This window comes from Vicugna pacos, chromosome 22 (assembly GCF_048564905.1).
Source record: "Vicugna pacos chromosome 22, VicPac4, whole genome shotgun sequence".
Lineage (NCBI taxonomy): Eukaryota > Metazoa > Chordata > Mammalia > Artiodactyla > Camelidae > Vicugna > Vicugna pacos.
Window position 1 is genome coordinate 26,109,653 of NC_133008.1, and position 26,035 is coordinate 26,135,687.

The 26,035-nt window shown below is 55.4% G+C and overlaps 3 protein-coding genes, 1 long non-coding RNA gene and 1 other non-coding gene across 6 annotated transcripts; 1 reads left to right on the top strand and 4 right to left on the bottom strand.

Annotated features, from left to right (window-relative positions):
* Positions 1 to 158: 158 nt before the first annotated feature.
* Positions 159 to 3,879, bottom strand: FDX2 (ferredoxin 2). The gene is made up of 5 exons (XM_006206272.3): positions 3,720 to 3,879; positions 3,579 to 3,633; positions 3,276 to 3,382; positions 798 to 885; positions 159 to 593 (listed from the first exon to the last, which is right to left on the bottom strand). The coding sequence occupies exons 1-5, from the start codon at positions 3,871 to 3,873 to the stop codon at positions 437 to 439; spliced, it is 561 nt and encodes a 186-aa protein (XP_006206334.1). The 5' UTR covers positions 3,874 to 3,879; the 3' UTR covers positions 159 to 436.
* Positions 3,880 to 4,102: 223 nt separating this feature from the next.
* Positions 4,103 to 18,054, bottom strand: RAVER1 (ribonucleoprotein, PTB binding 1). Of its 2 annotated transcripts, XM_072947657.1 has the most exons (14): positions 17,796 to 18,054; positions 16,178 to 16,244; positions 13,711 to 14,180; positions 10,033 to 10,224; positions 9,770 to 9,899; positions 9,324 to 9,418; positions 8,436 to 8,523; positions 7,882 to 8,093; positions 7,692 to 7,785; positions 7,492 to 7,616; positions 6,643 to 6,717; positions 6,041 to 6,181; positions 5,567 to 5,650; positions 4,103 to 5,474 (listed from the first exon to the last, which is right to left on the bottom strand). In XM_072947657.1, the coding sequence occupies exons 1-14, from the start codon at positions 18,012 to 18,014 to the stop codon at positions 5,328 to 5,330; spliced, it is 2,139 nt and encodes a 712-aa protein (XP_072803758.1). In that variant the 5' UTR covers positions 18,015 to 18,054; the 3' UTR covers positions 4,103 to 5,327. The 2 variants fall into 2 exon arrangements, with proteins under 2 accessions (XP_072803758.1, XP_072803757.1); XM_072947656.1 differs by having other exon boundaries at positions 7,492 to 7,785.
* LOC140688466 (uncharacterized) lies at positions 18,008 to 20,585 on the top strand. Its single transcript, XR_012063188.1, has 2 exons — positions 18,008 to 18,141; positions 19,579 to 20,585. It is a non-coding gene; the product is annotated as an uncharacterized lncRNA (long non-coding RNA).
* Positions 18,285 to 24,149, bottom strand: ICAM3 (intercellular adhesion molecule 3). Its single transcript, XM_015241031.3, has 8 exons — positions 24,028 to 24,149; positions 23,823 to 23,943; positions 22,943 to 23,209; positions 20,141 to 20,449; positions 19,532 to 19,813; positions 19,020 to 19,274; positions 18,653 to 18,901; positions 18,285 to 18,565 (listed from the first exon to the last, which is right to left on the bottom strand). The coding sequence occupies exons 2-8, from the start codon at positions 23,902 to 23,904 to the stop codon at positions 18,372 to 18,374; spliced, it is 1,638 nt and encodes a 545-aa protein (XP_015096517.1). The 5' UTR covers positions 23,905 to 23,943; positions 24,028 to 24,149; the 3' UTR covers positions 18,285 to 18,371.
* Positions 22,145 to 22,217, bottom strand: TRNAI-AAU (transfer RNA isoleucine (anticodon AAU)). The gene has a single exon. It is a non-coding gene; the product is annotated as a tRNA-Ile (tRNA).
* Positions 24,150 to 26,035: the final 1,886 nt, after the last annotated feature.

Below are 26,035 nucleotides of genomic sequence, written 5' to 3' on the forward strand. Positions count from 1 at the left end.
TTCAGGCTCTCGGGCCTTCACCTTAAGGCCTCTGCCTCAGTTTCCCGCTGGCCCAAAACCGTTGTGGAAGAGGAAGGCTGGGGGTATGGAAGATGCAGCTGTAGACCCCAGGGCCCGCCCCTCTGTCCCCACCTTCCTCACAAGGACATTCAAGATGCTGGAGGTTTGTGAGACAGTTTTATTGTTGCTCCAATTAGATTCCACCCCATCCACATCCCCATTCTCAGGGGGCTTGAGGGAGGCTGCCCCAGTAGGGGCGCTGTCCCCACCACAGCCTGGACATGGGCTCTCTCTGATGCAGGGGTTTTAGCCTTCTGGCTGCTTCCAACATCTCTCTCTCAGGCCTGTCCCTCCTCTAGGCTGGGCTGGCAACTTGGCTATTTCTCCAGTCCCGGCGCTGGGGCCGTGAGTGTCTAGGACGATCCAGCTGTCTTTATCAGTGGGGCTTGGGGACATGGCCGTCAACGTAGAAGTTCCTGGTGATCTTGGGCAGGGTGAATTCAGCCCCTTCCAGCTCAGGCGTCAGCAGGATCTGGCAGCCCAGCCGGGAGTTCTCTTGGAGGAGGGGGGCCATGTCCAGCATGTCATCCTCCCTGGGGCGAGGGGGGCAGCGGTGATTAGCGGGTCTGGGGGGAGTGGTCAGAGGGGAAGCTCTCCTGCCAGGAGATGGAGCGGGGAGGGGAGAAAGGCTGGGGCTGCCCTCCGCTGCTGCCCGGGTGGATCTCTGGACACCGGGAATGCAAGAGCTCAGTGGCCAAGCCGTGCAGCTCAGAGCTGGGAGGGGCCGCCCTGCTCACCTCTCGTCAGGAGGGGGCAGAAGGTCCAGGTGGTCCTCGCTCACATACACATGGCAGGTGGAGCACGCCAGGGAGGCTTCGCAGGCCCCTGGGGGCAGCAAGTGAGGGAGCATCGGTGAGGGGCAGGGGCAGGCAGGTGACATTCAGTGAAGGACAAAAAGGAGAAGCCCTTTGTTTCACCACATGCCCTTCATCTCTCCCTCCCAGGCCTGCACACCCCCTGTGTGCAACCTCCACTCTGTCATTTACTTAGCTGACTGTTCCCAACCTGCATAGAGGTTTTGCAAAGGGACATCTGGGGTGTCCCACTTCCCTCAAAACTCCCCAGCAGGCTGAGGACCAGGCTGGGTACCTGGAACCATTAATGAGCGTGGACTCGACTTCAGTGTAGCTGAGAGAGGACAGGCCAGGTGGGGTCCCTGTAGCCTGTGAGCCCTTGCTGCGACCCTGTCACTGTGCTGGGCTTCCCTGCTGCTCCTGAAGGAGGCACAGGCTCACACAGCATCTAGGGCTGCAGCAGGGGAAGGGGTCAGGGAGTCAAGATTGAAAGATACAGAATCTGGGGTTTTCTGCTTGCCCCCAGACACATTCCCAACCTGACTGATCACTGAGAACTGTGCCTGGGGATAATGTCCCTCCTGGCCTAAAGCCTTCCAAAGGGTTTTCATAGCTACAATAAAATCCAACCTCCTCCACTTAGTCCTTGAGATCCTCCCACCCCCACACTCACCCACTTCAGCCTCACCGGCCCCCTCACTCAACTCCAACACACCAAGCTTTCCCCACCACAGGACCTTTGCACTTGTTGTACTCTTGACCTGGAAAGCTTTTTTCTCCACTCTTTTCATGGCTGGGTCCTTTTTCTGTCTAAAAGATATTTGTTATAAGTGAATGGGACAGAATTCCCTTTTCTCTTCCAGACAGGTTGGACAGTGAGAGTGGAGGTGCAAGGCAACCTCCTGATCCAGCAGACCCTCCCTGTGGGATGTGGTGACCAACTTGCCCACCCTCCCTGTCTCTTGGGAAGAAACTGGGCCTTGAAACTCCAAGCAGTCCCCAGGTGTCTCTTCCTGAGCCCTCTTTCCCAACTCATTAGCATCCTTACCCCATGAGCTGGAGATTCTAACATGATCATTCCAACTACTCACTGTACCCTAATCACATGCCAGGTACTACACATGGTATCTGTATAATCCTCACAGCAACCCACTGAGATAGGAACTCAATTATCCTATTTTATAGATAAGGAGGCCAAGAGATGCTAAGTACCTGCTCAGAGTCATAACTGGCAACAGCAAATCTGAACACAGGCCACTTGCCTCTTTGAAGGCCATGATCTAATCTCTGTCATGAACTGCCAGCCACTGGATTCTGGAACAGAACTTGAGGTAGGTCTGCCATGACCCGCCCCCCTCCCTATCCCCGCACTCTCCCCTTTTAGTGATTAAACCAGCTCCCTATTACATACATCCAACAAATAACCCAGTACACTTTTTTTTTTTAAAGACCACTCTTCCCAGTTGCTCATGATATAAATACATGTTTAGGCATGGGATTATTGTCCCAATTAGGTTGAAACTGGTGTGAAATGACAGGGGCCTTATTTGTTTTGTATAGTGCTACCTGGCACACAGGTGTTCAATATCCACAGAAGAGCAGCACAGATTAGTGGCTCAGACAGGCTGGGTTTGAATCTAGTTTTGCCACTTACTTGACTTTGGACCAGGTCTACTTAACCTGGGGCTCAGTTTTCTCCCCTATAAAACAGGATAACATTCTCCCCTATTGCATAAAGTTGTCATGAAACAGACTCAATCAGTTAATATGTGTTAACACATTTAAAATAATGTCTGCTATTATCTTCACTTTCACAAGTACTAATTTAATACCTGTTACATCTAACTACTATGACAGGCAACAGATAAGTGTGAACAAGGTAAACAGGGTTTCTGATCTCATTCTGGGGAGAGATGACAAGGAAATGAAACAATGAGAAGTGCTATGAAGGCAATAAAACACACAGATATATTTGATAGACTGGGGCATGGGGACTTGCTTATAGGGAAAAGACTATCAGGAGGATGACATTTACATCAAGACCTGAAGGATGAGAAGGAGCCAGAAGATTTGGTGGGAAAGCACTTCAGAAGGCAGGAGCAGCAAATTCGAAGACCCTGAGGCAGGCATGAACTTGGCTGAGGAATAGAAAGCCAGTGTGGCTTGACTAGAGGGGGAAAGAAGGACGAGAACAGAAGCTCCTGGAGGGCAGGAGTTTTAGTTACCTCTAGTAAATGCTCAATAAATATCTGTTGAATGAAGGTTAAGAGGGCAGGCGATGAGACTGTGGTGAGGAGTCTTAAGTTCAACCATGTTGGTGGGAAGTCATGCAGGGTAAAGGAGTGGAGAGTCTTATCTGATTTGTGGGATTTTTTAAACGAATGAATAGGGCCTCCCCACTTCCCAGTGCCCGGCTCCCACCTTCCAGGTCCACCCCATGGCGCTGGGCCAGGTGGAGAACATTGTCCCCGACTCTGCCGCTCACGGGAATCCGCTGGCCTGACCGGTCTATGAACACCACGTTCACCCTAGGGACAGATTGGGGTGCAGATGCCAAAATGGATGATGGGCCCAGGGGCCAGATTCTAGGGTTAGGAAGTCGGGTTTGGGGCGTGATGGACAGGGGAAGGGGGCGTATACAGAAAGAGGACCCAGGGATGAGGCTGCAGAGCAAGGTGGGGGCCTCATGAAATTAGCAATGGAGGAGTCGGCTCCCACACTCACACGTCCCCGGGCCGTTCGGGGCCGCCGGTTTCTTCCTCCCCCGCCTGGCGCGAGCCTGGAAAACACGGTTGGGTGAGCTGCCATGCCGCGCCCGACCGGCGTCCAGTGGGTTAACGCTGCCGCCCGAGGTGCCCCAGATACCTGTCGCCCAGAATTTCCTGGCTATCGCTGGCGCCGCCGCCTCCCCGGACCCCCAAAAGCCCCCAGATCGGCTACACCAGGTACCCCTGGCCGCCCGCAGCAGGAATCCAGCATTCACGCCTCCCCAGGTCACGGAGGCGGCCATGACAGGCATCACGTGACCCGCAGACTAGGCATGCGCAGTAACAGACACGCGAGCAAAGGGCCCATAATCACCCGAATGTGAGTCGGCTTTTGCTTGGGGGCCTGCGAGGGAGGGGCCTCCAGGGGAAACTGCCAGAGTGGGAGGGCACTGGACAGGCTTGGGAGCACCAAAACCTGTAGGGCTATCCCAGACCTCCCACCCAGGCCCACTGTTTGTCCCAAGAACCAGCCAGCTCTGCTTTCTTTAAAACCATTTACTTAACAAACTTTAATTCAGCAAAGGTCTGTGTGAGGAGATTGGGGAGAGGACACCCCCCTCCCCTGGAGTGGATGTGAACCCCCCAGAGTCAGGGGAGGGAAGCTGGTGGCCCAGCCGGCCAGGGTCAGGGCCCAGGGTCACCTCAGACTGACAGGTCCTGCTGGTGGGCAGGGGCAGAGCTTATCTGCACGTTGTTGGATTTTCCAGCACTGGGCCAAAGGGAGGCCAGCTCCAGGTGATCTGGCCTGGGACGAAGAGGTGGAGCTCATCTTCAACATGGAGACAGCAGAGGCTCAGTGAGATGCACAATGCCCCACAGACGGACAGAAGAGGTTTAAGCTGGCAGAGAAAGTCCATCTCTGCATCTAGGCCTGGGCAGGAGGGCTGGTGGGACTGGTTTGCCAAGACCAAGGCTTTGGCCTTCTACTGTCCCCATGATGGGGGACCCGGCGTAGAGGAGCCCAATCCCCAGGCCAGAGCCATTTGGTCCTGAGTCAAGCTTCCAGAGCTCAGCATCTGAGAGGCTCTGGCCAGTGGGGCCTGGGGCCTGGCTTTAAGGCATCAGAAGGTGAGGGGACTGTGGTAGGGTGTAGGGGACCCAGAACTGGAGTACAGGCTAGAAAGGGCAGGCAGGGGCAGCAGAGAGCCAAGCCTGCAGCAGATATGGGAGAAAGAAAAAAGAGTGAGCCATTTCAAACTGAAAGTGTGGAATGGAGGCCCAGACATGCTGGGCCTTAAAGGAATCAGAGCTGGGGGCTGTCTGGATTGTTTTAAAAAATAATAAAAATTAGAAAAGGAAACCAAAGTCAATTGTCAAAGTTAAAAAAGGGAACAGTCTCTGATCCTCACGGGAGGTGAGGGAAACCTCCAAGGCACTCAAGAGGCCAAGGTACAGGAGCAATGAGGCAGGAGAGGACTCCCAGAGAGACAGACACAGGTGGACACAGGCGGACACAGGGGTGGGGAGAGAGAGGGGGCCGGGCCCCTCCCTCTTAAGGCTGCAGGGTTTCCACGCCAGGAGCAGGCCAGAGGTGCAGAGTGGCCCCTGGACTCCCCCACATTCCTTGGGCTCCTGCTGGTTGGTCAGCAAAGTCTTTCAGAGATTTTTCTATTACCGAAAGGAAAAAAAAAAAACACAAAACAAAACACCAGAAAACCCAAAAGCGATTTGGTTCAGGCCCTTGAGCATCTCTGGCACTGGCCCCTTAGAAAATCCTCTTGCGCTTCAGGTAGGAATCTGCGTAGTGGCCGCCAAGGCCCTGGGAGTGCTGGCCCACGTAGCTGCCTTCTGGGCTTGGCTCAGGTGAGGGCAACAGGTGGGCGAAGCTGCGTTTCTGGCCACCCAGCGGGGTCTGGAGACAAAGGGGAAGGAGTGGCAATGGGTCAGGGGCCACCCAGGGGCCATGGCTCCCCAGCCTTGCATGTCCCCACCCACTGCCCGTACCTTCAGCAAGTGGCTGTGGCCATTGGGCCCAGGGCCAAGACCCAGGAGCCCTTCTCCAGAACCCAGTGGGGAGGAGCCAATCACCTGGGAGAAATGGGAGAGACATGGGATGGGAGAGGAAGCAGTCCCCAGAGGAGAGGCAAGGGTTTCAGGTTCAAACCTTGCCTCTGCCACTTACTAGCTATGAGATTAATTCATCTCTCTGGGCCTCAGTTTCTTCATCTGTGGACTGGGCTAATTCCATCCACACCCAGGACTATTAGGGGAGGATGTAAGAGGAGGCCAGGAAGGCTGGGCAATACAAGGTGTGAGACACACAGGCTTGGGGAGGGGAGGATGGCTAGTTTCAGCCCAGCCCTGAGCAAACTGACCCCTGCCACCACCCCAGCCTTGACCTAGGCACTAAGGGTCACAGGGGCCCCTTACATCTTGGCTGTCCCTGGGGACCTGCACTGAGCTGGGGAGGCTCCTCACCTTGTTAAGGTGGCTCTGCTTGAGGCCAGCCTGCAGGCCGCTGGTGAAGTAGGAGGTGGGTGAGCCCGAATAGAAGTGGGAGAGGGGCCCGCCGCCACCTCCGCCACCCCGTTCACCAAAGCCACTGGGTGGGGGGGACATCTGCAGAGAGGGGGCTGGCTGAGTAAGATGGATCACTGCAGTACTATCCCCTTTCATAGATCCCCAAACAATTCCAGGCTTTGACCAATGGGATAGGAGTATGACAAGGCCAGCAAAGGGGTCCACCCTCCCTTCATCCTCCAGGGACCTCTGGAACCACCGCCACATGCACGAGCACAGGTTGGCCTGCTGGAGGATAAGCCCCATATGGAGCAGGTAAGTCCTTGCAGTCGAGGCCCCTTCACCAGCCTACTGACCACCAGACAAATGAAAGAAGCCACCATGGACCACTGAGCTGCAGCTGAACTGCCAGGTGACTGCAGACAACCACCCACCCACCACCCCACAGAATGATGAGAAATAATCCAATGTTTGCTGTTCCAAGCCATGAAGTAGTGGGACTGCTTGTTATGCAGCAAAAGCTAACACTCAGGTGGTGGGATGGACAGGGCAGCAATTACTTTGTGTCGGCTGGGTCCGTGAGGCCCTAGGGTTGGCTCCCGTGGGTGGGAGAAGAGCCGTCGAGGTCCCACATCCTGAATGAAAGTGGGAGAAGCAGCATGTTGGGTTGGGGTCGGTAACCAACTTCACCCCTGACTCAATTCCACAGCACAGCTGTCATCAGGGAAGTCAGCCCCCTCCAATAGACACAGTGCATAAAAGCCCACTCAGCCTGCAGGGTTGGGCAATGAGACAGAATAGGTGCCCCATCCCAGGGGGTGGCTGCACCTCAGCCCCAGAGATGACTGCTGTGAAGGTGTGTGGCCCCGATGGGGCCAAAGGTTTGGAGTTTTCGAGGCAAGCTGGGCATCTAGGTTGTGCAAACTCTTGCAGGTTCTGTATGTTGGCACTGGCTTCTATTCCAGTTTTTTTTTTCCTTAATCTAGTTTGGGCCAAACATAATACAGGTGGCAAGGCTGCAATCTCTGACCTAGAGGAAGCTGGAATCACAGAAGGAGCAGCTCTGCAGGGACAGGGACAGGAATCGCAGAGGGGAGAGCAGGGAGGAAGACAGAGAGACAGAGAGGAGGCTGAACCCTGTCTCTAAGGGGAAGCAGAAGTGTGGCCTAAGGCCTCTCAGGAGAAAGACAACTGACAGGAAGCAGGGTCTGATGCACAGAGACAGAGAGATGAACAGAGACTTAAGGGCAGCGACCGTGTCTGACACATTCCCCGCTGTCTCCCTAGCGCCCCGCCTGGCAGCCAGTACTAGAGAAATATCGGTCTGGACAACGACTTGCTCCCAGGGGACAAAGGGCCACAGCAGCTAGTCCCTGGGAGGGCTCCCCACAGGGCGGTCAGTTACTCACCGAGGGGTAGTCAAAGCCATAGCTGTCGGGCAGCCCTGGTTCAGGTGGCAGGCGGGTGCTGGTGAGGGGGCTGAGCAGGCGGGACTTGAGCGGGAAGGCTTTGCTGCTGCCACCACTTCCGGGGGCTGGGGGGTTAGGCAGGGGGCCCTCAGCTGGGCGGCGGCTTCTCCCAGCGCCTCCCCAGCCCCGGGCCTCCTTACCCGCCAGGTTGCTGGCTGGGAGCAGGCTGTGTAGGTTCAGGTAGGGATTCAGGGGGATCCGGAAGTCCTTGGGGGGTTCCCCCAGCAGTGAGACCTGTGGTGAGAGGGCCAGACTCACGAGGGCCCCAGGTAGGGGGTACCTCGCAGGGCAGAAGACTGGAATGGTGCTGGGTGCAGTGTAGGGCCTTACCCCAGGGGGCGTTGGCAGCGGCCCACTGTCCTTCTGGAGGCCTCTGAGGCCAGTACCTCGAAGCCCCATAGGGGCAGGGGGTGGAGTGAGCTGGGGTGCTGGGGGACCTAGGCCCATGGTTTCCCGGTCACCCCCAGAGGGGCCAAGTAGTGGCGGCAGCAGGGGTGGTGGCTTCCCTCGCCGGGGCGGCAGCTCTGGGGGCAGGCCCCCTCCTACAGAGAGAGGGAAGGTGTCAGTGGCCCAGCCACACAGGAACATCCTCCCAGGGCCCTAGAGCCTCTACGTGGACCAGGGCCAGCAGCTAAAGGGCAAGTACACGCTGAACACAGAGCAGAGCCCTCTAAGTGCATCAGCTCCCAGGATGCTCATGGCTTCTCCGGGAGGTGGGCACCGAGGCACTCAACAGACAGGTGAGGATGCTGAGACTCAGAGAGATTAGGTCACCTGCCCAAGGCTGCACAGCTGGGAGTTTACCACACCCAGTGAGGAAAGGGGCTCAGGAAAGGGAAGTGGGACAGGGCCCAGAGGTGGGGGAAGAGTGGGGTAGGCATTACCTGCAGACAGTTCCCCAAGGAGGGGGTTGGCCGGCTGGGCCCCAGGCTGGAGGGTGCCCAGAGGAGAGTCTCCCAGGATCCCGGGTTTCTAGGGACAGAGCCCAATCAGCTGGAGATGAGGGCAGTGGGTCACAATGCCCAGCACACCCAGACTCCAGCCCACAACCAACCACAGGCAGACATGAAGGGTGTCAATGTCTGCAACACACCAGCCATCACCCGCCTGGCCAGTGGTGACGAAGGGCCTCCTACACCCCAGGGCCTGCTTGAGGTGCTGGGAAGACCCAGGGAACGCAGATTATGAATGCAGAGAGTGTTGGAGCATGTCACCCCACATTGTCAGAAGACACACAGTGACAGTCCTTCTTTGGCACCCACCAACCCACCCCGAGCCCCCTTGTTATCAAAGAAGCACAGTGTCTAACCCTCACAACACCGTGTTGATTGCAGACACCCAGTGGTGACACCACACATGGGCTGAATCACTCTCAGCCACACAAGGGCCCAAGCCCACAACCTCACCTTCTGTCAGTTACTGTCAGTCACATCCACACCACTGACCTGGCTCCAGTGAATCAAACCAGATGGGGTAGTGTGTGTGTCTGCGTGGGTCTGTGTGTGGTATAATGAACTGTGTGTGTGTGTCTCGGTGTATGTCGAGGGGGTGGGGGCAAGAGGCCACTCTACTCCACTGTGGAGCCTGGACTTTGACTGATTCACTTCCTAAGTCCTGAGCACCTGCCACAGGCCAGGCCCAGGGATCCAGCCCGAAGCCCCACAAGCCTGCTAATGGTTAGCCACCCACTGCAGGTTCAAAAGAGGAAACAGAGGGGCTGTGGGACATGTGTGAGTGGGGAGGGAACCGGGGGCCTCTGGGCCTGCAGTTACCTTCTGACTCTGGGTCTGCAGGGCGAGCTGCAGCAGCGCCGTGGACAGAGCGGGCCCATTGAGCAGCGGCATGGTCGGGGGGGCACCCAGCAGGCCTAGGGGAAGACCCAGAAGATGGGAGGTGGTCCCTGGATGGAGACACCCCACACCCATTAAATACAGCCCCGGGCCTGCTGAGAACAGGAAATTGAAGCTCGGAGCGGGCAACTGATGTATCCAAAGAAAGGGCTCAGGAGATGGAAGATGAGCCTCTGGGGAGGGGCGGTCCCTCCTGCCACCACCCTGCCTCGCTGCAGGCGGCTCTGCTCCCCATGCCAGGGGCTCAGGGCACCAGCTTCCTCCAGGAGCACCACTCTCATCCCAGCCCTGGTTCTTGACTCATCACCCAGATGGGAAGTCCCGGGAGGTGCCCTGTTCAGAGAGCGCTTGGCCCCGGCTCGCCTTACCCTGCTTGCCACCAGCGCTGCTGTGGAGCAGGGGGTTGAGAAGCAGCTGGAGGGAGGCGGAGGGCCCCAGGTTGTTGAGCAGCTGCAGGATGTTGGGCTCAGGCAGCAGCCCTTTGCCCCGATTCAGGGCCTGAGGAGAGGAACAGAGGGGCAGCTTAGCACCTGGCCTAGCCACAGAGGGTGCCAGACAGGGGCCCCAATTTCTCCAGGGAGGAGGGCCCATCTCCACCGGCTGGGGCCCCCTCCCTCCAGCACACACTCACCGTGGCCTGGGCAGCAATGAGTGCAGCCAGCATGCTGCGGCCAGGGGGCCCCGGGGCACAGAAGGAGACGCGCAGGTGGCTGCCCCCCAGGGCCAGGCCGTCCGCCCGCTGCTGCGCCTCCTCTGCCATCTCTGCCGTCTCATACTCCAGTACAGCGAAGCCCTTCAGCTGCCCATCCTGGCCGTATGCCAACTGTGGGGCAGGGGGAGAGGCAGTCATGAGCACCTGGGGGACAGTGACCACCATCATAGGAAGTGACAGCTGTGACCAGATGAGGATCCCAATCATGTAAGCGTCCCCCTAGAGAGGACAGATTCTGGGCTCTGCACTGTCCCAAGCCTGGTTCCTGTGTTAGCTCATCTAATCTTCTGAATGGCCCTGGGAGGCTGCATCCCAATTTCAAGAGGGGGCAACTGAGACTCAGAGAAGTCAGCATGCCCAAGGGTACACTGTTGGTGGGAGGGCAGAGCTGAGACCTGCTTCACACGGGTCAGCTTCCCCAGGCCTCATGCCAACGCCACTTTGGGACTTTGCCTGGGATTCCCAAGCACAGGCTGCAGGGCTCAAAGAGGAGGGGTTGGCGGGAGAAGCAGCAGGTGGCTCTGGAGTTTGGCCTGGCTGCCAACCTTGGGCCGAGGATGCCACAGCCGGGACTGGGAAGGGCACACAGCCTGGTGGTGCGGCAAGTGGCCACTGAGCTTGGGTTCGAGGCTGGTGGTGCTGGGCTGGAGGGCGGGGTCACAGAGCCAGTGAGTGGCAGGAACAGAGGTGTAGTCTCAGGCAGGCCAAGGAAGCCCCTTCACCCCTCCTTGACAGGAGTCAAATTTGGTACTTCAGACCTTACAGCCCCTTATCCAGACCCCGGGGCTGGATGTAGTCCAGGACTGGGACTGTGTGGAGATGAGAAAGGGAGGATGTCGCACATTCATTACGTATCAGTCATCCCCAGTGGGATCGGGGCTCCCTGTAAGTCAAGCACATGAATAGCTCTGCAGCCAGATGCAAAGACAAAGGCCACAGATGACCTCACATCAGTTCAGCTCAGGCTCTGCTGCCAAGTGAGCCTGCCACCCACTCAGGGAACAAACCTTAGTTTGCAGGGTGTCTGCAAGTACTGGAATGGTCGGCAGGGGCTGTCCCAGGGTGAGCAGATACTGTGAGATCACCCGCTGGGTCCTGCACGCCCCCCGGCCGGGTCGCCACAGGCGTTGTTTCACTGAATCTTGGAGGCAGGTGTCAGCACACCCACTTTCCAGATGAGGAAACTGAGACTCAGAGAGGGGTAGTCCCTTGCCAAGGCCACAGAGCTGAAGCTGAACAGGGCTGTCCACCTCAGCGTGACAATGGCTGTCCTGAGAACCAATGCTGTTCCTCCTGGGTCCTGAGTGTCACATGGACGGCTGCAGTGTGGGGTAGACCAACGCAATGCCCGCCAGTAGGGTGTAACATAGAGTCCATAAAATAGAATATGGCGCAGCCGCAAAAGGAATGAGAAGCTCTCATTTCTAAACACATAAAGATGCCCAAGACAAAGTAAAATGGAAAAACTAAACCAACGCAGGCATGGCCACATTTGGGTCAAAGAAAGAGGGACGCGGGAACATATATACATGTTTGTTCGAAATGGGTGATCAAATTTCGCTGGAAGGACACACACAAACTGAAAGAAGCACCACAGAGCCTTCACCACAGAAGCCTTCACTGCTGACCCTTGTGGACGTGCTAAATTTCGAAACAGGCCTAGACTGCCCATTCATAAAAATGAATAAAGTTGAAAAAGCCTTTTATAATACCTCACACCTTGGGTCATCTGCTTTAGACATGTCTGTAGCATTCAAATATTTTAAAGTAACTCTGCAATAAAACGAAGCACTTACTATATGTAAACTGGCCTGTGAATAAATGGCAAAGTGAACCAGACTAGGTTGCTATGGGCTAGCTGGCCTGAGCAGGTCACTGCACGTGCCCATCCGTGACCCTCAGTTTCCTCATCTATAAGATGGGACTAGCAACGGGAGCCCCTGGCAGGGAGGTTGTGGGGATTCAACAGTGAGCTCAACAGGGGCAGGGAGGCTCGTGCTCCCGGTGCAGTGGTGAGGGAGGCCATGGGCCTGGCCCAGCACCTGCTCTGAGCGCCCAGGTGGGTCAGCTCAGGCCGTCAGCCAACTTCTAGCAAGCACGTCACCTTCACCTCTGGCCCCATGCCAAGTCTGGATGTACTTCTTCTCACAACCATGCTCATCCTCCAGATGAACAGAGAAAGGGGTCAAAGGGCAACCAAGGCCACGCGGCTCCCAAATATGGGGACCAAGGCTCAAACTTCTACCCACCTGACTCCTGAGCCCTGCCTCCATTCAACCAGGATCCCAGCGTGACTGGGCTCCTTGGAGGAGGTTAACCTCAATGCCTGGGACTCCGCAGGTGCTCAACAGATGTCTGAAGAATATGTTAAGTGGAGGAATGAGTGAGCAGCTGTTCTCCAGAACATGATCACAAAGCATTGCCAGACCCATGCTGAGATGGGGCAACTGAGGCGCAGAGAGGGACCTCGGCGCTGGCTGTGGCCCCGCAGTCCTCCAACTCCACTCGAGAGGATGAAGCTGTGGAGCCACCTCATCTGTTTCCTGAGCCCCGCCCGGTGCCTGGCACACAGTAGGCGCGCGGTGGAGGCAGTAGTGAGCAAGGAGATGGATTCCTACTGATGTCCAACTCACCAACACCAACACCCACAGAGGCCGCAGAGCTGGGGTCTGAGCCCAGGTACCGGCCTCCTCCAGGCTCTGGGGCCAGGCTGCGGTGTTTCACTGCTGGCTCTATCACACCCTGGCTGTATGTCCCAGGCCATGTCAACTGACCTCTACGTGCCTCAGTGTCTTTACCTGAAAACAGGGCTGAAACCTGCCTCTCCAGGCCGTTACACGATGGCTGGACTGCAGGTAAGCCCAGTGAGTCCTGAAGGAATTGTCCACCTGGGGTCTGGGGGCAAGACCACATGGGAGCTCCCTGAGAGCTGACCTGGCCCATTCTCGCCCCACTGTGCCCGTCACTGAGCTAGGTACACTCACAGAAGCATCTGAAAAGCGTGACTGGAATGAACCAGGGATCGTTTTCCCAAACTAATGCACGAGTATGGAATCCCTTCTTCCAGAGAAGGGAACCCAAGACTCAGAGAGTGAGTGTCTGGCCCAGGGCCACAAAGCAGGGCTGGGATCCAGCCAAGTCCAACTTCCTCACCTCACGGCTTAAATGGACTGTGGGCTCCTCTGGAGTAGCCTCCTTGATGCCAGGCCTGGGGCCTGGGGCCCAGGAGGGGCTCAACAAATACCTGATGAGGGCCTGGGTGGATGCAAACAGGGGGTGAGCGAGCCTCACAGCCATTTTCACAAAGGCAGCTTCGCCTGCATTTTACAGGGGGGAGACTAAGGCCAGTGAGGCTAAGCAAGTCGCTAGAGGGAGTGCAAGGATCTGAAACCCAGCCATCTGGCTCCTGGCTGGGCTGTCACCCACCACACTATGTGGCCTTTCTAACAAGAATCCCATTCAAAGTGGCACCGTGGCTGCTTTCCTGAAAGGGGACCCAGGAGATTAGAGAGGGCAGGTGAAGCTAATGGGCCCCTCTGAGGTGCTTTGGGCTTCGTATCTGCTCCCCCAGGTCTCTGCACCGGGCACAGGGCTCACCTGGCAGAAGGTGGGCGTGTGGACGGTCGACAGCGCCCGGCGCAGGGTGTCCACATCGCTGAAGCCGGGCGGCAGGCGGTCCACACAGAGGCAGCGTGAGTGGAGCAGGGCGGGCGTCAGCTGCCCGGCGTCTGTCCAGTGCACGTAGAGGGTGCGCGGGCCCAGCGGCTTGCCCAGCAGGTCCGACTTGGCGCGGGCGGCCGAGTCCTTCTTCATGTACTCAGCAAAGCCGTAGCCCTTGGAGTGGCCAGTGCTCTCGCTGTAGACCAGGAAGCAGCGCTCCAGGCTACCGAAGGGCCGCACCAGCTCCTCGAACTGCTGCTGTGTGAGGCTGGGGGGCAGGTTGGCCACACACAGCAGGGCATCTGTGGGTTGCAGCTGCACCGACAGCTCGCGCTCCCGCAGGCGGCTCTGGTGGAAGGCGCTGATGGCGGCCTCGGCCTGCTCCCCGTTCAGCAGGGTCACGAAGGCTGCGACGGGGCAGAGCAGGTGGTCAGCTGGGGTCCTGAGGGCCGGCCCTCCCACCCCATAACCACCCGCTCCCACCCCTCTCTAAACCACATGTGACCTCACAACACCGAACTGGGACATCTCAGGCAGCAGTCAGCTGGAACAGCTGCCAGCCTAGAGCGACAAGAGCCAGTGCCTTCTGCCTCCGTGGGGCTTGCTCCTTGCAACCCACTACAACACTCCCCTACTGTGCACCTTGCCCTGTCCTAAGAACTACATGTGTAATTCAGATGACACACAGGGTAGTGGTGAAGCATGTCGCCACTGGAGCCTGGGTTTCAACTCCAGCCCGAGTGGCTTTGAGGTCTGTTTCCTCATTTGTCAAATGGGAATAACTTACTCCTCACAATAACTTACTCCACTATTTTTCCAGCAAGGAAATGGGCCCAGAACCCTGCTCTGAAGCTCCCCACCACCGCCTTTCCAGGCCACCAACACCTCTCATATCCAATCCCTTGTCTCAGCCCATATGGTGCCACGCCCCCATCTACTGTGGCACCTCTGTGGCCTGGCCTCGTGGGTTTGCTGACCTCCTCTCTCATCTCTTGCCACTTACTGGACTATGAAGACACACTTGGCCTGGGGCCTTTGCACCTGCTTTTCCCTGAATGTGGAATACTGACTCCCACCTCTTCACTTGGTTAATCCTAACCCACTCTCCAATCTGACCACAAACATCACTTCCCCCACAAAGCCTACCCTAACTGCTCTGTTGCAGATCCCAGCTCTGTGCTCCCACAGTGCCCTGTAGCTTCTAGTCTCATGGCCATCTCACCTTCATGTTTGCAGCTGTTGGAATAACCTCCTCCTCAGACTAGACCATATCCATTTGGTTCACAGCTCTGTTCCCAGTGCCCAGCACACAGTAAGTGCTCAACAAACATTTGTTTTTGAATGATAAATATTTGTATATGAACAAAAGTATCACTTAAGCCCTGGATCCTCAGTGCCTGGCACATATACATACTTGGTGCTCAGGAAGGAGCTCTGACTTGCTGCCCTTCCCATATTTACTAAATGGTCAACTTAAGCAGGCCATGTCCAATTTTCTGGCGAAAAAACTGAAGCTCAGGAGGGGAAATCTCTGCCTATGGCCACAGAGAGGACAGACCACGACAAAAACCCAGGTCCATTTGCCTCCAGGGCCCAAGATCTTAACCACTACCCGAGCCTCCCATGTGGGGGCCGAGGCTGATGAGCGCTGTCCCGGTTCTCGAGGAGCTGACCACCCTGTGCAGGAGGCAGGTGACTGAGCCCACGGCGATAGCCTAGGGTGGTCAGTGCTATGAGGTGAGGGGTGCACTCAGGGCACTGTGAAGAGCTCCCTGATGCCACCTGGATGGAAGAGGACATGGCTAAGAATAGTTGCAGAGGGAACAGCCTGGAATCTTATGGCCCCTGAGGAGATGGCACATCCTTCCAAGGTAGTATCAGGAGGAGCCTCAGACAGGTTTTGAGGAGAGAGAAGAATCATCAGAGTTAGGACCAGGATTGATCAGATTTGCAGTCAGATCAGAGCTGGTTGCCTAGGGGAAGGCAGTCTGGGGAGTGAAATCATGGAGGCAGAGAGGCTGTAGGGAAGCTGCCATTTCAGCAGAGACGTCCCCTAGGCCCAGTGCAGGACAGACTATTGCCCCAGTTTGTCCCTCATCTTGGGTGCCTGTCATGGGGCATCCTTGATGCTCCTCTTCCAGACTACCCCGTAGATACCTGGGCACTGGGCATCCTTTTACAAGACATCCCCCTAGCTGGCCAGTCACCCAGGCCTGTCTGGTCTTCTCCTATAAGTCCTCCAGAACAACTGGTGCCCCCTCAACCTCTTGGCTTCCATCTGGTCCGTGCCCCCTTCATCTCTGCTGCATGTTGGGCCTGAAGTTCAGGAGACACTGGGCCAGGACTCTCCCAGCTTCAAGGACTGTCATCCCCTGCCGCTAGCCCACCCCATGGTCCCACAAACCTGTCCCTTTGTATTTGTCCACAAAGCAGTATTTGAGCTCATAGTCGCTGAGCAGATCATGCACTTCCTGTGGAGACAGAAGCCAAGGGACAGGGAATCACTAAGGGCTGAAGGGAGCAACCCACTGCTATTTTCACACGGACCAGTTATGAAGGCAGGTCAATTACCATTCCCATTTTACAAACTCAGCAGTTACTTGCCCAAGGCCATTGAGGCCACACCTGGCAGAGCTGTGATTTAGAGCTTAGCAGCAGATCCCATGCTTTTAAGCAACACAATATACTCTTATACTCTTATTAGAGAGTCAGGTGGGACTGAGTTCAAGTCTTGGTTCTGCTGTACGCCCACAGTGAAGTTGTTTCACCCATCAAAACCTTGGTTTGCAAGACTGACTCTTTCCAACAACCCTGCAAATTAAGTATTAACAAACCCATTTTGTAGATGAGGAAACTGAGGCTCAGAGAGGTGAAGGAAACTGTCAAAGGTCATGTAGTTGGTCAGGGAAGCAATGAGAATGCCACCTGCGGGTACCTGACTGGAGACCCTGTGTACTTAATAAGCCCACATTGTGTGGCTTCACGTGATTCCCAATTCCCTCCTACTGACAGGGCTGCCTTCTTGCAAGCCAGCTGTGGGGGTGAGGCTCTGGGGCCTGTCTGTGCCAGACACACTGTGCACCCTGCAGGAGAGACAGCGTGTTCCCAGCTGAGAGATGGTGGGCCCTAGGATGGCTGGCTCTAGGAACAAATCAGATCATGCTTAGTGTTGCCTGCCCCAGGTCTGTCCCCAAGTCACACCCCTCCCCACACTCTTAGTGCCCCACCAACCATGTGCCCACCACCCAAGGGCAGGGAGAACCAGCGGCAGGTGTGCTGGTGGGCCAGAGAGCAGAGATTCTCAGCAGCAGGGAGAAAGAACCCATTCTACTGCTGAAGGGCAGGGCAGATTAGATGCCATCTTCCTGGGTCCAAAGAGCACTGGGAAGCCCTGCCCATGTGGCCCCAAGAGAAGGGAACCCCTGGTCAGATCAGCCAAGGGGGGGCTCCACGGAACAATGCCCTTCCCCTTTTCTGCATGGGAACAAGAGATTCCATTTTTTCAAATTAAGCCTGGGGCTTTGGGGAAAAAAGACCCCAGGAGCTGCTACAACTTCCGGATCTACCTCTACAAGGAGTTAATAAATGCTTGCTATGGAAAGGCATACTCTATAGTCAATCCTGAAACTTATGGATATGAAGTCCCACCACCTCATGGTAGAGAAGGGAGCAAACAGCGTCCCTGTTCTCACAGCTCCAATCTGGCTGCCCATTCACAATCCCCCAACATGGCCAAAGCTGTCCGCCCCCTTCCATTCCCCGCCCCCTTCAATCACTTGGTTTCGTCCAAGCCTGTGGTCGCCCCTAGCAACGTCTTCCCTCAGGTCAAAGTTGGTTTCTCCCTCCATCTCCGACCCCCCACATCCCGCTCCTTGGTCTCTCCCTACCCCGCGTGGATCCCGCGCTTGGAGTCACCCACCGACGCCCCCCACCGCAGGCCAGCGTTGGTGTCGCCCGGTACCCCCGCGCACGCGCACGGTGGTATTTCCCGCCACGCTCCCACACGGGCCCCCCCCCAATACCTGGTTGGTCACGTCCCCCGGGAGGCCCCGGATCAGTATCTTGCGGCGGTTACGGAACTGGCGCTCGGTGTGTTCCAGGCGTTTCCGGATCTCCTCTGGATCTAGCGGCGGCAGTTCTTCTTCAGGCGCCCGGCGCTCCGCGGCAACGTCAGCTTCAACCTCGGCCCCAGCCTCCGGGCTCAGCGGGGGCCGGTGAGTAACGGACACGTCGGCCGCCATCTTGGGAAACCCGGCGCCTTCTGGGACCAGAGAGCTGGGGCGGAGCGGCATAGAGCGGCAACGAGGGCGCGTCCGCCGATTGGCCGAGAGAAACCCCGCCTCCTTCTCTACTTCCTCAGCCTATTGGGTAAGGCCCAGCCCGCCTCTCAGAGTTCAAGCCGCGTCTGGGCGCTACAGGCTCCGCCCCTTTCCGCCATCGAGCTGTCACTCAATAGATACGCAAGGCAGTGGGAGAGCCCTTCAGTGCAGATGAAGTCAGGCCACAGAGTATGGGTTTTAAAGTCTTTATTAGTGCGGAATTCGGGGATACAGCCAAACTCCCGTCGTTTTTGCCCAGTATCACGGCAGCCCGAGGCCTCAGGATGACTCCTCTGCCACAGCCTCGTCGGGCTGTTTAGACGTGAGGGGCAGCCAGGAGCTCTTTTTTTTCAAATGGTAGATGTCACTCCGCTTCTGCACCCGGAAGACGTACAATAAGGCCGCGGTGGCAATCACAAGGCCCAGGATAGTTAACACCCCCAAGGTGATGGTAACGGCAATGGGGTTCTGATCTGTGTAAAAAAGCAAGGATAAATACGCGCGTCTCGGCCCCTCCTGAGCTTGCCCGACTGGAATAAATAAGCCCCGCCTAGGCTTACCTTGAACGTACATCATCACTGTCAGACTGTCTGTGCCCTGTGAGCTGACCGCCTGGCAGTAGTAGGTACCACTATAGTTTAACCTGACGAGGAATGGGATCCCGATGGGCACCTTGAACTTGGAGCCTTCCTGCAAACACTGTAGCTGGGGGTTCGGGTTGCCCCGGACCGGGCACTGCAGGATATGCATAGTCTTATCTTTCCACGTCAAGCGCTGGGGACATTGAGCTCGGTCGATCTTGGGGCCGTCTGTGGGATTGCCAAATGATCAGACATACCCAACACACCCGAGGTACAGTGGGGCAAGGGCGAGTCGTCTTCCCAAATCAAGGAAGCACGCTATTAAAGATCAGAGTGACCTACTTACACAGGACACGCAACTGGACACTCCTGTTACTGTGCAAGATCTCCCCATGCACCTTGAGGGTGGCATAGCAGAAGAAGGTGCGCCTGTCATCCCTCTCTGTGACGTTTAGCTGAAGCTGGGAGGGCTGTCCCGGTGCTGCGGCTGGAATTCCGTCCAGCGTGACCTGGACTCTGGGTCCAGCCTTGCAAGTCACGGTCATTGTGGTCCCCTCAGTGGCGTTAGGCTCGCTCAGGGTCAGGATGGGCCCCTGTAAGTCTAAAGGCGGGGCATTGCCCTGGAGTTGACTGACCACACACCTCTTGAGTCAAGCCCCGCCGCCTCCCGCCTCCTTCCCCTCGGGATATTTAGGCTACTCTGCAGCCCCCGCCCAATTTGGATCGCTCAGGCTCTACGTCACGTGTTACTTAGGCCCCGCCCCTCTCTCGCTTAGTCTGCTCCCTATGCCACGCCCTCTCGGGCTACAGAAGCCCCGCCCCTCGCCTTGGAGCCGTTTTGGCTCCGCCTCCTCTTACTATAGACGGTCACGTTCTCCCTGGTCTCCCGGCTCTCGTCCCCCAAGGTCACGTTACAGACAATCTTCTGGACGCCCTCCTGCTCTGCTTTTGCTGTCGCTGTGGCCGTGAGCGTGTCCCCGTGGCTCATGACTGTGGTATTCAGCATCTGGTCCCCCAGCGCCAGTTGGACCTGGGCCTCCGAGACTGGAAACAACCCATCCAAGGTGCAGTTCACCGGCCACGACGTTTCCACCTCCGAGAATCGGGGGACAGCGAGGCGCGGGGGGATCATGGGCATGGCTTGAAAGAAGGGTAGGAGAGAGCAGGAGGCGGTGTCACAGCCTTGGACACCCTTTTTCCCATGACACTCATCCCCCAAACAGGAGTCCATCTTTCCCAGGACTCTGCATCCCGCATCGCCCCCTTCCCAGGACACACACTCACAGCCTTCTCAAAAGTTCCTACAGCCTCGAGCCTCCCATCTGAGGCTACCCCTCTCAATAGCCAAGGGCATCTTTTCCCAGAAGCTCCTGAGGTCCAGGCCACCCCATTCTCAGGAATCCCGCGACCAGGGCACCCTTACTCTGGCACAGCTCATTACCCACCGTCTGCAGTCCCTTCCCTCACCGAAGGTTCGGAGCTTCCTGGGGGCCGAATGGTTCTGGAACAGTCCCAGCCCTTGGGACCGCAGGTCCAGTTCCGTGCGGCAAGAAAAATTGGCGCCGTGGTCATCTCTGCTTGCCAGCACCGTGACCATGACCTCGACGGGCTCCCCGTTTGCTACTGGCTGCCGGCCCAGCTCCTCCTCCCCGCGGAGCAGCACCACCACTAGGTGGGACCGGGGCGCCCCTCCGGACACCAGGCAGCTCAGGTTGAAGTGCCTGCCCACCGATTGCCAGCGGGGGAGGGGGGCCAGCTCCACGCGCTCAGGGAACCCTGGGTTGGGGGGTGTGAAAGAGAGAGAAGAACTTACCAGCCAGCCCCACAAACCCCACCCGAGGGAGTGGAGAGGAGCCCAGGGTGGCCCAGTCAGAACTGTGAACTTTGTGTTAATAAACCTACAGGGCTTAGACATGTGCTAGTATAAATGCTATTGTCATTAGCATCGTGATTATTATTTCCTGTTTTGTCGGACACCTTGCCAGGCATTGAAATAAAAGTCATTGTTCCCAAGGACCTCACAGTTAAGGGGGGAAAAAAAGGAAGGAAGGGGACTAAAGTTTATGGCCACTTATGATGTTAATAGAAATCATAACATTTCCTGTTTGAGTTTTCCTTAGACTTTCCAGATGTCATCCACCTCCATTCACACAGCAACCCAGTGAAATCTCTTCTACGATTCATACCTTTTATGGCTAGAGAAACTGAGGCCCAAAGATGTGAGGGGGAGGTGATCTGCCCAAGAACACACAGCCAGGGAAGGGTAGAGCAGGGGTTAGACGGTGGGTTTCCTAAACTCCAGACCTATGTGTCCACTTGTCTCCTTGATCTCAGGACTGGGAACTCCCCTGACCCCTCGCAGTTTCTGTCCTGGATTCTGGTCTTGGCCTCTCCCACAGCTTGGTCCAGCCTGCCCCAATCAGTCCCAGGTGCCCAAGGCTCTCACGGTACACCTGCCTGGGGCAGCCTCTCAGGGCACTCTGCATTGTCTGGGGGGACTCAGCAGCCCTAGGCTGGGTCTTCTCCCAGCTGCAGCTGCAGCACCCCCTGCAGGCACACATACCAAGCCCTGGGCCTCTGGGGAGCATCTCTCAAGGCTGGATCTTAAGCTGTCATACCAGGGCCTGCAGACTGGCTGCTATGGAAATATTTAACATCTTTTAGAATATTTAACAAGGAGGCCCCCATCTAACTCCTGGTTAAGGGCTAATGGTATGCTGGCAAATGCTAATAATGCTTGGGCTCTCGGGGTGGGGTGGAGTCGGGTCGGGGAGCCCCGACACGGAGCATTTGCCAGCATTTGCCAGTTTCTCTGGTGTAAATACTCCCACTTTGGCTGATTTCAAGCTGTGTGACACATAGAGTTGGGAAGACATGAGTGCAGTGGGCTCTTATGAGCCAGGACTCACAGGCTCCTACACGATGCTAGACAGACGCATCTGGCAGTCACACTGACAGGGACACCCAGATACACACATAGGCAAACAGACACACATATGCAGATGTACATGTTACACAGAAATTCACACGGACACAGAGGGACATGTACTGATACAGACATCCACGTATGCTCACACACAGCCATCCACCCTCATACAGATATGCACACAGGCACAGATCCTGACACACAGATATTTACAGACATTCACTCATGGAGATACACATGTGCACACACAGGCACACACAGACACACAGATGCATGCACAGACACGCAGGTATACGCACACAGTCACAGAGATAAGGACACACATACATATGCTCATAGACACACACATAGGTACACAGACAAATATAGATACTGGTGCACACACGGGAGGAGCATACACTCAGTTACTCACATACATGACATCTCTATGAAGGCTTCACAAAGCAGTAGGCACCATGAGTGATGTACTCTGCTATTTTCTAGTCTATTGTGCTATTTTATTTTTGGGGACGGGGAGGGAATTAGGTTTATTTAATTTTTTTTAATGGAGGTACTGGGGATTGAACCCAGGCCCTTGTGCATATTAAGCATGCACTCTACCACTGAGCTATACCCTCCCCTCTATTGTGTTATTTTAAATTTTCAAATTTTAAACGTGGAAAGACTCAAACTGGTAAAGGGGCAGTGGACTTAGGATCTGGGGAGGAGGATGTAGCTTGTTAAGAACAGGGACTTGGGAGCTGGACTCCCGGCTTCTCTGCTCACGAGCTGTGGACCCTGACTTTACCCCACTGAGCCTCAGTTTCCTTGTGTGTGCAGTGAGGCTCATAAGCACACCTCCCCATCCCAGGGCTTTTGAATGAGCACTCACGTGTCAACACTTCAAACAGCAGCCACTCTCAGCCAACACTAGGTAAATGGAGATTTGACATTTGCACCTTTTTATACTTTTTGATTTTGGAACCACATGAATCTGTTATCTGCCATAAAACTAAAAGTAGTAAGTAAAAAGACATGAGCTATTTAAATTAAATGCCTGTTAAAAAAAATAAAATTAAGTAAAAATAAATAAAAATGCTTGTTGGGACCCAAATAAATTGATTTCATAGCTGTTGCCCTGGCATGTGTTTGAGATGTATCTCTCTGTCTCTCTATCTCTCTGTCTGTCTCTGTCTCTCTCTCTCACACACACACACACACACACACACACACCCAGGTCCAAGTTCTGGGTCAGAGCCCTGGTCCATTCCTGCAAACTCAGGGCTCCCCGCTCCCCTGCACCATTGGTCATCTACCCCCACCACTGCCCAAGGCCAGTCCCACCTCCAGGCACAGCCACTCACGGTACACTTTGACTTTAGAGGATCCTACTATCTGGGAGCCACTGCAGAAGCCAGAGCAGAGGACCATGGTATCACCAGTCACATTGCTGAGTTGGAAGGCTGCCCAGCCCAAGCCACGGCCCACTGTCTCCTTGAGTAGGTTCGTCTCCAGGGAGATGCGTTCAGGGTGGGGGCAATCTACACTGCAATTTACTGAGAAGGACACTCCAGCAGGCAACACTGGGTCCTTCGGCTCCACTCGCATCAGGAACTCCTGCCCCTGGGTACCTATGGGAACAAAGGGAGGCTCTGCTGGTTGTTCCAGTGCCCCACAACCCACTCATCTGCAGATACCACCATTTGACACCTCTTTTTGCCAAGATCTAGATCGTCCCTGCCTTCATAGTAAGGAAGACAGGGGATGGATCAGAAATCAAGGAGAGCTGTCAGGGGAAGCCAGAGGAGGCCCTGATCCAGCCTCTAGTGAGTCAGGGAAGCCTTCCTGGAAGAGGGGACCACTATGGCCAGTCTTAAAGGATTAAGTAGGAGTTATCCAAGTAAAAAGGAAGGGTGATGATCTGGCAGATGGAGGATCATGGGCAGAGATCAAGGATCCAGATGGAGCAGAGAGAGAGAGAGAGAGAAAGAGACAGAGAGAGAGTGTGTGTTTGTGTGTGTATGTTGGAGGGGTGGGGACGGGAACAAATCAAATGCAGTGGCTACCTTCTGTTTTGAAGGCTGAGTTAAGGAGCCACAACTTTCTCCTGAGGACACTGGTGGGCGCTCTGGCAGATCTGATTGTAAGAAGTGTTGCACAGCCAGGAAGGGCAGCAGGGTGGGAGGCTGCCTCCCCACCCATCCATCTGCCAACTCCAGCCCTCCCAAGCTTGACAGTCCTCACCTGGGGGTGGCAGACAGCCGATCAGAAGCAGGTAGTTGAGCGAAGTCCAGCAGGCCCTGGACAGTAACCCAGAAAGCACCATGGTGGCCAGGATGCAGGAGGAAGTTGCCTTAAAGAGACGCTGGGCACCAAGGAGCAGGCAGGTCACGGAGAGGAAGGAAGCCCAACCACCGCAGTTAAGAATGCAGAAGTGGCCGCACCTTACCTAGGCCTGAAGGGGCAGGGGGATACTCTGTAGTCCCAGGAGTCCAGAACTGGGGGGTCCAGGTGGGGCCTAGGGAGGTGGGGGCTGCTGGCGAGTCTCTGAGGACTTTCCGAGGGCCAACCCCTGGCCCGGAAACAGGAAGTGCTAACAGATCTTCCTTTGTTCGCAGCACTGAAAAGCCTGGTGGGGTTAGGGGTAAAGGGGGTGGAGGTGGTGAGACACCTCCTTCCTTTTGAACTTCGGTGAAGGTGGGACGTTTTGTTCTCAGAGAGGAAGTTAATGGGGGACATCCAGACGCTGTCCTTGAAGAGATAGGGTGGGATTTCAAGGCAACTTTGCGAGTAAACAATGGTGGGCGGACTTCTAGGCAGGGCCTCAAGGGATTAAAATGAGATCTCAACGTGCCTTGGGGGCATGTAAGAGATTTGGGGGTGATCATGAGGGACCCCCTACCCTAAGATGAGTGAAGCCGGGAAAATGACAGAGCCTGCATTTATTGAGGACTGTGGCAGGCTCTGTGTTGGCTGCTAGGGTGACTCCTACAGGGCCCCTCATCTTTGAAGACCTTGTGAGTTCTACACATTGCCTGTGTGCAGGGCTGAGGTGGGGTGTTTAGGGGACAGCAAAATTGTGAGCTACTGTCTGCCAAGGATGCTACTTGTAACCGGCCCTTACCCCCACCCCCATCCCCCTTGCCCTCCCCTCCATGTAACTAGTCTCTTCATCCCAAGAGAAAGGACTAGGGAGTCAGGTGGGCACTCCCACCTCCATCAGCTCCATTTCTCAGGCCTCTGACCTGCTTCCTGTGCCTCTGACCTGAGCTCCAGAGAGGGACCTTGTTGAAGCACCCAGCATTCATCCACTCTCCCCATCCCCAAGGCCACGTCTCTCCTTTCTCACCTGGAGCACCCTCTCTCCAATCACATCTCTCCTCGCCTGCCCTGCCCCCCCCAAAATCCATTTCCCATGCGATGCCGCCGAGAGAGAGCAACTAAGACTCGAATCAAAATTATTTATAAATAGTATATCTGACAAGAAATTAATGTCCAGATTATAAAGAACTCCTACAACTCAACAACAAGCCCAATTCAAAAATAGGCAAAGGACTCGAGTAAATATTTTGCCAAAGAAGCTGTACAAATGGCCAATAAACTCACAAGAAGATGCTCAACATCACAGGCCATTAGGGAAATGCAAATCAACACCACAATGAGATAGCACTTCACACTATTAGGATGGCTACTAACAAAAACACAAAACAAAACAGAAGGTAGCAAGTGCTGGCGAGAATGTGGTGAAACAGGACCCTGGTACTCTGCTGGCGGGAATATAAAATGGCACAGCCACATGGAAAACAGTTTGGTGGTTCCTCAACAAGTTAAACATAAAATCATTTGATTAGCTGTTATGGAAATGACAGGCCAGCCAAGAAACAAGCACCACTCGGAGGGTTGGAGTACTCAGATTTATTACGCCGGCGGGCTCAGAGGGGCTTCTGCTCCGAAGCTCTGAGCACCTCCCAGACGTGCACATGAGGTTTTATAGGGTTAATTACAAGTATGGGGCTATTAGCCAATAAGGTTCAAACAACAAAAAGCAAGGAATCAGTACACTGGAGCTTATCAATTTGGAACAGATCACGTTACTGACACTTGTTGAGCTTGGATTTACGAGTTAGCTTGTTAGCCCAGTAAACTGACACTAAACTTTAGATTTACAAGTTAGCCCGGCAGAACTTATATCAGTAAACCGACACTTATCACACTTAGATTTGTGACTGAGCTCGTTAGCCCAATAGACTGACACTAAACTTCAGATTTATGAGTTAGCCCAGCAGAACTCAGATCAGTAATCCGACACTTGTTGCACTTAGATTTGTGACTTAGCTCGTTAGCCCAGCTGGGCTTTTCCTTCACATAGCAATTCCACTCCTAAATATATATCCAAAAGAATTGAAAGCAGGGACTCAAATAGATATTTGCACACTAATGTTCATAGCAGCATGGTT

Excerpts from the sequence above, each read along its gene's own strand:
- RAVER1 (XM_072947656.1), bottom strand. The coding sequence starts at position 18,014 with ATGGCGGCCGACGTGTCCGTTACTCACCGGCCCCCGCTGAGCCCGGAG. Across the intron at positions 9,900-10,032 it reads TCATTGCTGCCCAGGCCACG|GCCCTGAATCGGGGCAAAGG; the intron begins GTGAGTGTGTGC and ends TCCTCTCCTCAG. Across the intron at positions 7,786-7,881 it reads CGCTGCCAACGCCCCCTGGG|GTCTCACTGCTGGGGGAACC; the intron begins GTAAGGCCCTAC and ends CTCTCACCACAG.
- ICAM3 (XM_015241031.3), bottom strand. The coding sequence starts at position 23,904 with ATGGTGCTTTCTGGGTTACTGTCCAGGGCCTGCTGGACTTCGCTCAAC. Across the intron at positions 20,450-22,942 it reads CTCTAAAGTCAAAGTGTACC|GGTTCCCTGAGCGCGTGGAG; the intron begins GTGAGTGGCTGT and ends CCCCCAACCCAG. Across the intron at positions 19,814-20,140 it reads CAGGAAGCTCCGAACCTTCG|CCATGCCCATGATCCCCCCG; the intron begins GTGAGGGAAGGG and ends CCTTCTTTCAAG.
- FDX2 (XM_006206272.3), bottom strand. The coding sequence starts at position 3,873 with ATGCCTGTCATGGCCGCCTCCGTGACCTGGGGAGGCGTGAATGCTGGA. Across the intron at positions 3,634-3,719 it reads CAGGAAATTCTGGGCGACAG|GCTCGCGCCAGGCGGGGGAG; the intron begins GTATCTGGGGCA and ends CGTGTTTTCCAG. Across the intron at positions 886-3,275 it reads CCATGGGGTGGACCTGGAAG|GGGCCTGCGAAGCCTCCCTG; the intron begins GTGGGAGCCGGG and ends TGCTGCCCCCAG.